We start from the raw sequence: 13,682 nt of genomic DNA on the forward strand, positions 1-13,682 counted from the left end.
AATTTTAATGAACAATTTTTTTCACTAGAATTAATATAATTTTTGTATTTAATTATTTATTTACTTTTCAATAAATCCGACATTTCACATTAAAATTTCTTGATTGCTGAACACTTTTTCCAGCACAGTGGCTGATTTATAGCTTGTACCACCAAAAGATTCTCTGAATTATTGCAGTTTTTTGTATTTTCTGTTCATTCCCCATGTCTGTCATTTTTGACCACGAAGGAGCCAAGTGTGACTATTTTTTTGACCCTTTAACAAATCCAAATCATGTCAGTGGTTTTTTTTGTGTGCTCACATAGCTCATGCAACAGAAGTCACCAAGTGTCCTCTCATTCCGATGAAGCTACGATTTATTCAATTTTTCGGTCAAAAATGACCGAAGAGGCCCAGAGCGTTAAATAAAAATTGCAGATTTTCAGTTCAGTCTGATTCTCACACAAAACTAAGGCATATTTAGTCATGCTCTGAAACTAATATTTACTTCTTTTAGCTCAAAAGTAAAACCAAAAATAAGCTTAATTTAATCAATTATTTAAATTTATTTAAAAAAAAAAACTGAGCTGTATACATTTAAAGTTGCACATAACAGTTTTATAGAAAATATTTAAATTATGTTTTTAGAAATGTAAACATTTAGATGGTGGTTTTCATTATTTATTCAAACATACACTAAATAAAACATTGCTAACAAGTTCAGTAAAAAAAAAAGAGAATGAAATACAATACAGCTATCTATCAAAATTCACCTCTCCAAAGTTGTTCTTTCTATCTGACCATTGAGTTTATCAACAATGAATGTCTTTATTGAGGAAAATGTGGAAACAAGCAGTTTCACTTCTACACTGCCGTTCAAAGGTTTGGGATCAGTAAAACTTGAGTAATGTTTTTTAAAGAAGTCTCTTAGGCTCATCAAGACTGTATTTATTTGATCAAAAAATACAGGAAAAAACAATAATACTGCAAAATGTTATTAAAATATAAAATAATGGTTTCTACTTTAATATACATTCAAATATTTTTTTTTTCTGTAATGCAAAGCTGAATTTTCCTCAGCTGTTACTCCAGTCTTAAGTGTCACATGATCCTTCAGAAATCATTCTAATATCCTGATTTATTATCAGAATGATCAATATTGCCAACAGCTGCGCTGCAAAATATTTTGTTGGAATCTGTGATACTTTTACAGCTTTTATTCAAAATATAAATCGTTTCCAACAACATAAGTCTTTGCTCACTTTTAATCAATTAACACATCCTTGCTGAATAAAAGTAATAATTTCTTTCAAAAACATATTGTTTGAAACAATAAACATTTACTGACCCTGAACTTTTTATAGTAGAATATTAGTGTACATTGTTAGAAAACCTTTCTATTTTAAATAAATGCTGTACTTTTTAACTTTTTATTCATCAAAGAATCCTGAAAAACAGGTTCCAAATAAATATTTTGGAGCACAACTGTTGGCAACATTGATCTTTCTAATAATAAATCAGCATATTAGAATGATTTCTAAAGGATCATGAGACACTGAAAACTGGAGTAAAGGATGCTGAAAATTCAGCTTTGATCACAGAAATAAATTAAATTCGAAGAACATTATTAATATACATCGTAATAATAATCACAAACATTTTTTTTCTGTATTTTTTATCAAATAAACACAACTTTGATGAGCATAAGAAACTTTCAAATACATTAAAAAACTTACTGATCAGAAACTTTTGACCAGCAGTGTATATAACTGCTTCTACTGGAGAAAAAAATGAAATGAATTTTTTTTTGCTATTTTGAACTAATGTTTGTTGGCTAAAATTTCAGAAAATCCCTAGCATACACTTCCACTGAATATAAAAGAGAAGCATGCACAATCTGTGTCTGTGTTCGATAATGAAAGTCAAACAGGTTTGGCATGATATGAAAGTGAGTAAATGATGTCAGAATCATCATTTGGGTGAAATAACCCTTTAACAAACAAATAAGCATCAGGTATGATGGATTCTGAGGTGGACATCAGTCACAGCAGAAGTCAAGATGTTGAGTTTGATGCAGTGCAGGTCCGCTACACACAGAGCCAGCAGGAGAAGCGGAGCACACAGCGGTCCGGCAGATCTTCAACAGGAACCAGAGCCACAGCAGGACCGCAGCCATCCAGACTCAAACGCCGCTCCAACCCTACAGACAGACACAAGAGCAGAGGTCACGCTTCACACACATCCTCACAGTCCGTCCGCAATCAAACAGCACACATTTCAGCATTCCTCCGTTATTGACCGCTCAGACCCTCCACAGATTGTGGCTCTGAGTGCAGACATATGGCCAGAGCGTTTCTGAACACGCATGTGTGTGTGTGCATGTGTGTGTGTGTGTGTGTGTGTGTGTGTGTGTATACACAGAGGACCAGAAAATCTTTAGTTAGCCATTTGCAACAGATTAACAGCTTGTAGAATCTGCAGAAGAATTGATCGGGAAGGTCTGTAAGCGCTGGAGGGAATTCAGACGCTCTTCTGATGTCCACCGCAGTCAACACATGAACAACCGTCATCCGATACGCCTTTCAGCGACGCCAGAGCTGACCTGCGCTCACATTCACAAACAACCATGGAACACGCTGCTTTACCTCCATTACAGCTGCTCCATGTCTTTGAAAACTATTCTTGTTTAACCCATACCCAAAAATGACATTTCTGCCATTTTCTCATGTTGTTTTTCCATGTTACAAAACCATAATCTTGGTTCATCTTCAAAACATACTATAAATAAATACAATATTATAATATTAACCCAAAATGTTTTCTCACGTTTATTTATTTCATGTTACAAAACCATAACCTTGGTTCAGCTTCAAAACATTTTGTAAATATAATAATAACCCAAAAATGAAATTTTTGCCATTTTCTCATGTTTTTTTTATTTTAGGTTACAAAACCATAATCTTGGTTCACCTTCAAAACATTCTGTAAATTATTATAATATTATAATAAACCATAAAATAGATTTTTTTCTGTGTTGTTCTTCCATGTTTCAAAACCATAATCTTGGTTCATCTTCAAAACATACTGTAGATTAATATAATATTATAATAATAACCCAAAAATGACATTTCTGCCATTTTCTCATGTTGTTTTTCCATGTTACAAAACCATAATCTTGGTTCATCTTCAAAACATACTATAAATAAATACAATATTATAATATTAACCCAAAATGTTTTCTCACGTTTATTTATTTCATGTTACAAAACCATAACCTTGGTTCAGCTTCAAAACATTTTGTAAATATAATAATAACCCAAAAATGAAATTTTTGCCATTTTCTCAAGTTTTTTTTATTTTAGGTTACAAAACCATAATCTTGGTTCACCTTCAAAACATTCTGTAAATTATTATAATATTATAATAAACCATAAAATAGATTTTTTCTGTGTTGTTCTTCCATGTTACAAAACTATAATCTTGGTTCAGCTTCAAAAAATACTGTAGATTACTATAATATTATAATATTAACCCAAAAATGTTTTTTTTTTTTTTGCTGCCATTTTCTCATGTTTTTTTACTTTTTATGTTACAAAACCATAATCTTGGTTCATCTTCAAAACATACTTTGAAGTAATATAATAGTAATCCAAAAAATGAAATTTTTGCCATTTTCTCATGTTGTCACCTTCAAAACATACTGTTAATTAATATAAAATTATAATACTAACCCCCCCCCAAAAATTGTGCAATTTTCTCATGTTATTTTTTTCATGTTACAAAACCATAATCTTGGTTCACCTTCAAAACATACTTTGAAGTATTATAATATATTATAATAGTAATCCAAAAATTAAATTTTTGCCATTTTCTCATGTTTTTTTATTTTTTATTTCATGTTACAGAACCATAATCTTGGTCCAGCTTCAAAACATTCTGTAAATTAATATAATAATACAATATTAACCCAAAAATTAAACTTTTGCCATTCTCTTATGTTTTTTTTATTTCATATTACGAAACAACAATTTTGGTTCAGCTTCAAAACATACGGTAAATTAATATAATATTTTAATAATAACCACAATTTTTGTTTGCCATTTTCTTATGTTTTTTTATTTTTTATTTTATGTTACAAAACCATAATCTTTTCCAGCTTCAAAACATACTGTAAATTAATAATATATAATAATATTAACCAAATGAAAATGGCAAAAGTTTCATTTTTTGGTTAATATTATTATATTATATTAATTTACAGTATGTTTTGAAGCTGGAAAAGATTATGGTTTTGTAACATAACATAAAAAATAAAAAAACATAAGAAAATGGCAAAAGTTTCATTTTATGTTTTTTTTATTTCATGTTACAAAACCAAAATTTTGGTTCAGCTTCAAAACATTCTGCAAATTAATAAAAATTATAATAATAACAACCTCAAAATGAAATTTCTGCCATTGTCTTGTGTTGTTCTTCCATGTTACAAAACTATAATCTTTGTTCACCTTTAAAACATACTGTAAATTAATATAATATTCCAATAATAACCCAAAAATGAAAATTTCTGCCAATTTTTCGTTGTTTTTCCATGTTTCAAAATCAAAATCTTGGTTCACCTTCAAAACATACTTTGAAGTAATATAATATTATAATAGTAACCCAAAAATGATTTTTTTTTGCCATTTTCTCATGTTGTTTTTCCATGTTTCAAAATCAAAATCTTGGTTCACCTTCAAAACATTCTATAAATTAATATAATATTATAATAATAACCCCAAAATGAAAATTGTTCCATTTTCAATCCGTATATTAGAATGATTTCTGAAGGATTATGCGACACTGAAGACTGCAGTAACAGCTAATAAAAATTCATCTTTGCATCATAGGAATAAATTATATTTTAAAGTGTATTAAAACAAATAAACATTATTTTATGTTCTAATAACATTTTGCAATATTAATTTTTTTTTCTGTACTTTTGATCAAATAAATGCAGCCTTGATGAGCAGAAGAAACGTTTTCAAAAACCATTAAAAACGTTCCCGATCCCGAACGTTGGAGCAGCAGTGGTATATACACACATATGGTAAACACAGCAGTGTTTGTGTATGTTTATTTGTGAATAAAGCCTCAATTAAATCTCTTCATAAAATAAAGCAATGACATCTCCTCATGAAACTTCAATTTAACAGCTAGATTCATATGGATTCATTTTATCATGCATTTATAGTCGTTCAAGTTCAGAAGGAAAGAGCGAATGGTGCATCATGTTTCAACAATTAACCAAGATCAACATGAAGGTGAGTAAATGACTTTTTCCACGAACCCTTTAACTGCAATTAGCGTGAACGCACTGCAGAGATGGGACGCCGAGGTCAGTGTGTAGTTTGTGTGAACTACAAAAGTGAACAAGATCATCAGACAAACGAAGGGAAGCTGGGACGGAAAGGTGAAATCTCTTTTGATAATCGTCAGGCTCTTTCATTAGGAACGCACACGCAGCACGTCACACATCGCACAACGACTAATTAAGCGGCCAGAATGAAAAGCAGCTCTCCTCTGTGTTTTACGGAGGCCTGCGGTTCTCTCCTGGATGATGGACTTTCAACAGCGCGTCATATTAGAGACACGGTCACCTTCATCGCCATCAAACGCTCCATTCATGTCAGCCTTTCATGAGACCACGCTGATGCTGCTTCAAACGCCATGGTTTGTGTTCGCAAAGATGGAAAATACTACTATTAACTCTTGTGTGACCTTATAGACATTTTTGTCCATTTGAGTTTAGTTTTTTGTTATAAGTGTGTCTGTGTTAATGCCAACTGCATACATTTTGGCTCAGGTGTTTACTTTTATTGAAATTTTAATATTTCACCCTCATTTCCTTCAAAAAAAATCAATTTTACCCTCCGTACAAAAAATACTCACACTCAGGATCTTAAGGACAAAAATGTCCAGATTGAAACCCATTAAAACTGCAATTTTTTTTAACCCAGGTCCATTTGACTATAAAATGATGCAATATTTGCTAATAGGCATTCATTCTATCGGCAAGGCTTCAAATTTTAAATGTTTACAATTTTTTACTAGATTGTGCCATTTTTTCAAATTTGGCATATAATATATATATATATTTTTAATCTAACACTACATAAATATAAATGCCTCAGAATGAATGTTGTTGTTTTCACTGACACACCCAAGAAAATATAATAAGCAAAGAAAAAAAAATCTTAGTATATGGAAATTAACTACTATTTTTCTTTTTTTTTTTTATTATAAAAAAACCCTGTGGCATAATGCAAACAAACCAGCATTTAAAGGGTTACAATTCTGAAAATTAAAGAATGTTTGGTATCTATGGATAGAACAGATGCTGGTGAAAAAAATCGGTGAAACTGGAAAAAAAAAAAATCATATTTTTTGGACATGGCCATTTTTTGTCCATTTTGCACCTGTGTAACTTTTTTTTTTTATGCACAAGGGTTACACTTAATGACCAGATGAAATTGGCAAAACATTTTAGGCTTGTTTAAGCATTTTTAAACTGAAAATAAACTTTAATACTTTTTCTTACTAATTTGGTGGTGCTTTCTGTTTTGCCATAGCATGTCACACTTTCTCACTAAATATGTGACCCTGGAACAAAAATCCAGTCATAAGAGTCAATTTCTTTTAAACTGAGATGTATAGATCATCTGAATACATCAAAGCTTTCCATTGGTGTATGGTTTGTTAGGACAGGACAATATTTGGCTGAGACACAACTATTTGAAAATCTGGAATCTGAGGGTGCAAAAAAATCTAAATATTGAGAGAATCGCCTTTAAAGTTGTCCAAATGAAGTTCTTAGCAATGCATATTACTAATCAAAAAATTAGTTTTGAAATATTTACATACAGTCAAGCGCCAAATTATTCATACCCCTGGCAAATTCTGACTTAAAGTTACTTTTATTCAACCAGCAAGTTTTTTTTTTACCGGAAATGACACAGGCTTCTCCCAAAAGATAATAAGACGATGTACAAGAGGCATCATTGTGGAAAAAAATTATTACTCATCTTTTATTTACATTTGAACAAAAAGTGGCATGTCCAAAATTATTCATAGCCTTTGCAAACTGTCACAGTCTATAGGAAAATCCAAAGTTCTATACCATGCCAAATAGTCCAAGCTGTTCTAAAGCATCCTAATTACCCTGATTCATTGAGAACCGCTGTTTTAATCAACTCAACAGGTGAAAAACACCTGTTGAGTTGGTGATGGCAAGGAGACCCTCCAATCTAAAACAGTTGGAGCTCATGGCTAAAGATGAATGAGCAAAAATACCAGTGGAGACATGCAAAAAGCTGGTCAGCAATTATAGAAAGCATTTGATTGCTGTAATAGCCAATATAGGTTTTTCTATTGATTATTGAGAAGGGTATGAATAATTTTGGACATGCCACTTTTTGTTCAAATGTAAATAAAAGATGAGTGATCATTTTTTCCAAAATGATGCCTCTTGTTTATCGTCTTATTATCTTTTTTGGGAGAAGCCTGTGTCATTTCTGGTCAAAAAGCAAAAAAAAAAAAAACTTGCTGGTTGAATAAAAGTAACTTCAAGTAACTTAAGTCAGAATTTGCCAGGGGTATGAATAATTTCAGGCATGACTGTATATTCATGCAATATGATCTTTATTTAATAGCCTAATTATTTATGGCATGAAAGGACAATTTTGACCCATGCAATGCATTTTTGGCTATTGCTACAAATATCCTCGTGCTACTTACGACTGGTTTTGTGTTGCAGGGTCACATCACATGTGTGTATTTCATAGGAGTTTTGCTTTCAGCAAGCATTTGTGTGGTAAAGAAGTTTTGCATTTTCCACTCATTTGCAGAAAACCTGGCAAAAACACACGATTCCTGTACCATCTGAACCAGATTACAACCATTTGATCAATTCTCGGTCCATTTTCATGTGTGTGACATTATCTTATGCCTGATCCCTTTTTAAGGTCAGAATTATAGCCAATACGAAGAAAACGCAAACACGATCCAGATGTTTTCTGCTTTTACTGCATCCAAACAGTCACAGAAAATTAGATTTGGTGGGGAAAAAGCTTATTTGTTTATAAATTTGTGTTTATTTAAAGTTCTTTGACGTTAAATGGAATATTCAAACACATTTTCCACTTTGCAGATTGTAAGTTAAATGATACATTTTAAATCTTCTCTACATTCTCTGTTATTTTGACTGCACCCCATAATATAATTATTTAATAACCAAAACACTAATAAAAGTTGCATATAAACATTCAAACAGCAATTTTATATAAATTTTTGAATTTCTGCTCCAATTTCTTGCTGAAATATGAACATTAAAATAATAGCTGTAGTAAAACTTAACATTAAATAATAGACAGAAAAGCAAAAAGCAAAAACTAAGACTTGATAGTATAGATGCATAGATTCCTGCAGTGAATTTCTGACATGTTCTTGTTTTCCAAATGCACAGCCCGTGGGTCAGTTGCATTAACCGTTAAACCACTGTGTAATTGGGCATATCCGCTCATGAAATTCAGACCTGGAGCGCATTTACATGCACATTTATAAACCAATTATGCTTAATAAGCCGACAACACATTTGGTCACGTAAACGCGTTAACCTGTTTTCTTATGCGCAAACTGATTTCACCCATATCAAGTCCACTTACTGAAGTGTACATGTGATAGGAAAACATTCTTACTGTAGATTTTAGACTTAAAAGCATTTGATACACACATTTCTAAGGCCTCTAAATGATCAACATGATCAGAACTTTTCTGTTAAACCTGTTTCACACTCTTCTGTCTTCTGTTGTCTGATTGATAGTTAAGAGTTGTATATCAAATCAAAGCTCTTTTAGTGAAATTGTACAAATGTCCAGCTTCAGCTGGTGCTTCATGGTTTTTTTAGTGTCAAATCTTGACTGCTTTTTATCAAGTAAACGTCAGAATAACTGTAGTCATATTTCCAGATGAACACTTACTGGACTGAAGCAGCTTGGCTTTACTTGATTCTCAATGAATTATTTTTTAGTTTTAGTTTTTGAGGAACGTTTGTTTCCAGAAGCTTTACTTTCACTGTTCCTCAGTGGAGGAATGATCTTCTTACGCCTCCAAAACATTGCATCTTTTGAGGAACGTTTATTTGTTCATCTCTCAATCATCATTGGATTGCATATATATAAATATGCAGGAATGGAAAATAACTTTGTCTAGTAAACAATGTTTTCTTGTGTTTCCAGGTTATTGATTTGCATGTAAACTGTTCAAACAACTGATTTCTGCTAGCTATCATTGCACTGATGTGCATGTAAGGATCATCAGCTTGATTTCTGAAGCGTGTCAGACACCTCCTGCAGTCGCTTTCTGAGATGTTTCCAAATGTCCAGAAGCCAAACACTCATCTGTCAGGAGATACAAGAGGAGATTCAGGCTTGCATGAAGCCAACACGTCTGCATTTTCATGCTCAAGTGTCCCGTCCAAGCAGAAGGGTTGGAGGGCAAAAGTCTTCATCTCTCCTCTGATATCGTTGAGCTGTGACCCGTGAAGTGGCTCTCGGCGCTCTCTGAGGCCATCGGGACGACTGACAGCTCCATAAACACGTCTGAACATATGCTACAGCATCCGTTCCTGAGCTCATGTGACGATGATCAATGCACGCTTCAGAAACAGAAACCTCTACGCCACAAGATGAAGAATTAGTTGTTTTGAGTCTCACACAGATGAGATTCATGAATCATGTGTCATGTAGTTCAGAAATGTTTCTCAAAACAATTAAATGATCTCAGTTTCACTCCTGTAGCATTATTTATAAGAGCAGCGTATTTGTCAATGATAACATAAAAAAATAATATTTTTCAAACATTTGTGAATCATCAAATGATTCACAAACCATCTCCAAAGTTAGAATCTGAATCAAATGATTTGCGAACACGCACTGAAGTCCCGATCTAAATCAAATGATTCACGAACCATCTCCGAAGTCTCGATCTGAATCAAATGATTCACAAACTCGCACTGAAGTCCCAATCTGAATCAAATGATTCACAAACCATCTCCAAAGTCTCGATCTGAATCAAATGATTCACAAACCATCTCCAAAGTCTCGATCTGAATCAAATGATTCACAAACTCGCACTGAAGTCCCAATCTGAATCAAATGATTCACGAACCATCTCCGAAGTCTCGATCTGAATCAAATGATTCACAAACTCGCACTGAAGTCCCAATCTGAATCAAATGATTCACAAACTCGCACTGAAGTCCCAATCTGAATCAAATGATTCACGAACCATCTCCGAAGTCTCGATCTGAATCAAATGATTCACGAACCATCTCCGAAGTCTCGATCTGAATCAAATGATTCACAAACTCACACTGAAGTCCCAATCTGAATCAAATGATTCACAAACCATCTCCGAAGTCTCGATCTGAATCTAATGATTCACAAACCATCTCCGAAATGATTCACAAACTCGCACTGAAGTCCCAATCTGAATCAAATGATTCACGAACCATTTCTAAAGTCCCAATCTGAATCAAATAATTTACAAACCCACACCAAAGTTACAATCTGAATCAAATGATTCGCGAATCCGCACTGAAGTCCCAATCTGAATCAAATGATTCTCAAACCTGCACCAAAGTTACGATCTGAATCAAATGATTCGCAAACTCGCACCGAAGTCCCAATCTGAATCAAATGATTCACGAACCATTTCTAAAGTCCCAATCTGAATCAAATAATTTACAAACCCACACCAAAGTTACAATCTGAATCAAATGATTCGCGAATCCGCACTGAAGTCCCAATCTGAATCAAATGATTCTCAAACCTGCACCAAAGTTACGATCTGAATCAAATGATTCGCAAACTCGCACCGAAGTCCCAATCTGAATCAAATGATTCACGAACCATTTCTAAAGTCCCAATCTGAATCAAATAATTTACAAACCCACACCAAAGTTACAATCTGAATCAAATGATTCTCAAACCCGCACCAAAGTTATGATCTGAATCAAATGATTCACGAACCATCTCCAAAGTCCCAATCTGAACAAATGATTTACGAACTCGCACTGAAGTCCAGATCTGAATCAATCAATTCACAAACCTGCACTGAAGTCCCAATCTGAATCAAATAATTTGCAATCCATCTCCGAAGTTCCGATCTGATTTAAATGATTCGCAATCCGATATTAGTCCACAGCAGTACTTTTTTTTGTATTACTGAGAAATGATTATGGTCGGTAATAATTTGATTTACTTTTACATTTTATTGTTATATTTTGTTGCTGTTATACTTAGTGTAACAGGTCACCTAAAACTATCATTAATAACAAGATGCCACCCATCTGACATCAGACCAAACGCTCTAGACTCAACCCCAAGTCTGAGACATCAAACCAGGCCTGGAGTTTGAGCGAATCCCGTCAGCAGACCTGATGTTCCTGTAAGTGCGACGGTGCATTCAGAATGACTTCAGTACTGTCATCACATCATCTTAGAGACAAACAAACTGTCATACGGCAGACACTCAGACGAGACGTCTCATTTCTATTCCGCGTCTCACACTATAATTTCATTTCCTGTAATAAGTAACAGTGAGGTCTGCATTCAAAACATTACGCGTGTCAGACTGACGAATGACTGGAACTATCTTCAAGAAACATCCTGCAAATATGAAAGTGCTCAGACTCTCAGTAAACACCAAACATTAACGTCATTTTTGATTAGTAATATGCATTGCTAAGAACTTCATTTGGACACCTTTAAAGGAGATTTTCTCAATATTTATATTTTTTGCACCCTCAGATTGCAGATTTTTAAATTGTTTATTATTGTAATATTGTCCTATCCTCAGAAATCATACATCAATGGAAAGCTTATTTGTTCAGCACTCAAGTGATGTATAAATCTCAATTTCAAAAAAAGTTACCCTTATGGTTTTGTGGTCCAGGATCAAATCTGATCTTAATCTGATCTTATCGTTGGTGCTTTGGAAACAATACTACAGAAGTTTAGCTCAATTTCAGTCTGTTTCTCACACAAAACAAAAAGTGACTTCAGAATACATGGAATATAGAGCATGAGTCATGTGGACGACAGTTATGATCATTTTGCGTCATTTTAACAACTCCAGTGATCATTTGCTTTCATTTTATAAAAAAAAAAGACCAGCCAGGATATTCTCCAAAAACATTTCACAATAAACAGAGTCATATAAGTTTAGAACAACATGGGGATGAATTTCTAACACATGAGGGGGATCAAACGATGACAGACTATTAACTTTAACCAAAGTCCCAGGGACTTTTTCACAATAAATATAAGCCGTTTTTAGACTCTGTTTTGAGTTTTCTGAAAATTACAGTATGTTTTTATAGTACAATGAGCTCTTACTGAATCTTAGATCAAGGGATTTTGGATTTCTCAGTTTATGACCCATTTAAGAATTATCTTCACGATTGCAAATGTGAGCTAAATAGCTAATATCTCTCTTTTTCTAGTTTGGCATTAAAAAAAAAACTAAATAGAACTATTAAAAGAACTATTACACTTATAAACTTAACAGCACTGTTGTGCATCTCTAAGCAACAAAGTAGCGTTTCGTTCCTGAGTGAATCAGTGTTTTGAACAAATCACTTGACTTGAATGTATCAGTGTGTGTTTATTATAAATAATTGGCATTCATTTTTTCAGTAATGTGTTGTAACTGACAATAAAATGTGCCGTTATTATAATTTTCACATTGCGTTCTTCTGAGGTAAATGCTAGCGTTATTCCACTCAGCGCATCTTCTTCTAGAAACAAAAAGTAGCCAAGATGAACTTGATGAATGTTCACATTTGTTTGTTACGGAGATGATGTGTGCATCTAACTAAATGTTTAAAATTTGAAAAGCGGAGCCGTTTGTGGGTGTGATTACATTAGAGATTAGAAATTATTACATTTAAAATACTGGAACACGGTTTGGAATCATACAGATAACTTTATCAGAGAATATTTGTTTTTGACATGAAAATTAAACGTAGACATTTCAATCTTGCTATATATATATTTCACATACCTGTGAGGCACGTATTCACAGACATTCAGGTTGTTTTATTTACGTTTCTGTGAAGAGAGGTGACGGAAACCGAGACAGCAAAGAGCGCACCCTGTTTATTCTCTTTATTTTACAAAAGCACATTGTTTTCTAGTTATTATGACTGTACACACATAAACATAGATACTTTGCAGTTTCAAAATGATGAAGTATTTTTAGTTATTTTCACGGCTATCAGGAAAAAAAAACAATACACAGTGTTGCCGAGGGATGTTTTTCATGTCCGTTAGGGCTGGGAATCGATTTAAAAAATAATCGATTTCTCGATTCTGAGGTATCCCATCAAGGGGAATCAACTCCTCATTCCGAGCCGTTTTCAGTTCCACAAACGTCGATACACGAAAATAAACTGAATGAAAATGAGTCATTCCTGAGCTCATCTGAGTTTGAGGATGCAGCCTTCTGTTTGAGAAGCACCCATGAATTTGCCTCTTGCTTGCTAATAGTTATTAGAAGTCTGATTCGTTTCCACAAAAAGGTTCGTTCAGATAAATAGTTATATTTAGCTATAGAAAAATTGTAATTCTTACAAATGAAGGCTACTTTCTACAACCTTTATATTC

General features: G+C 33.3%; 1 protein-coding gene across 1 annotated transcript in view; it reads right to left on the reverse strand.

Moving 5' to 3' along the window:
- Window positions 1–496: 496 nt before the first annotated feature.
- Window positions 497–13,682, reverse strand: part of LOC141296197 (uncharacterized) — a 43,836-nt gene continuing 30,650 nt past the window's right edge. The window contains exon 4 of the mRNA XM_073827474.1: window positions 497–2,179. Within this exon, the coding sequence (XP_073683575.1) occupies window positions 2,067–2,179 (113 nt within the window). The 3' untranslated portion in view covers window positions 497–2,066. The remainder of the gene's footprint in view (window positions 2,180–13,682) is intronic.

Source organism: Garra rufa, chromosome 21 (assembly GCF_049309525.1).
Source record: "Garra rufa chromosome 21, GarRuf1.0, whole genome shotgun sequence".
In the NCBI taxonomy this organism is placed as follows: domain Eukaryota; kingdom Metazoa; phylum Chordata; class Actinopteri; order Cypriniformes; family Cyprinidae; genus Garra; species Garra rufa.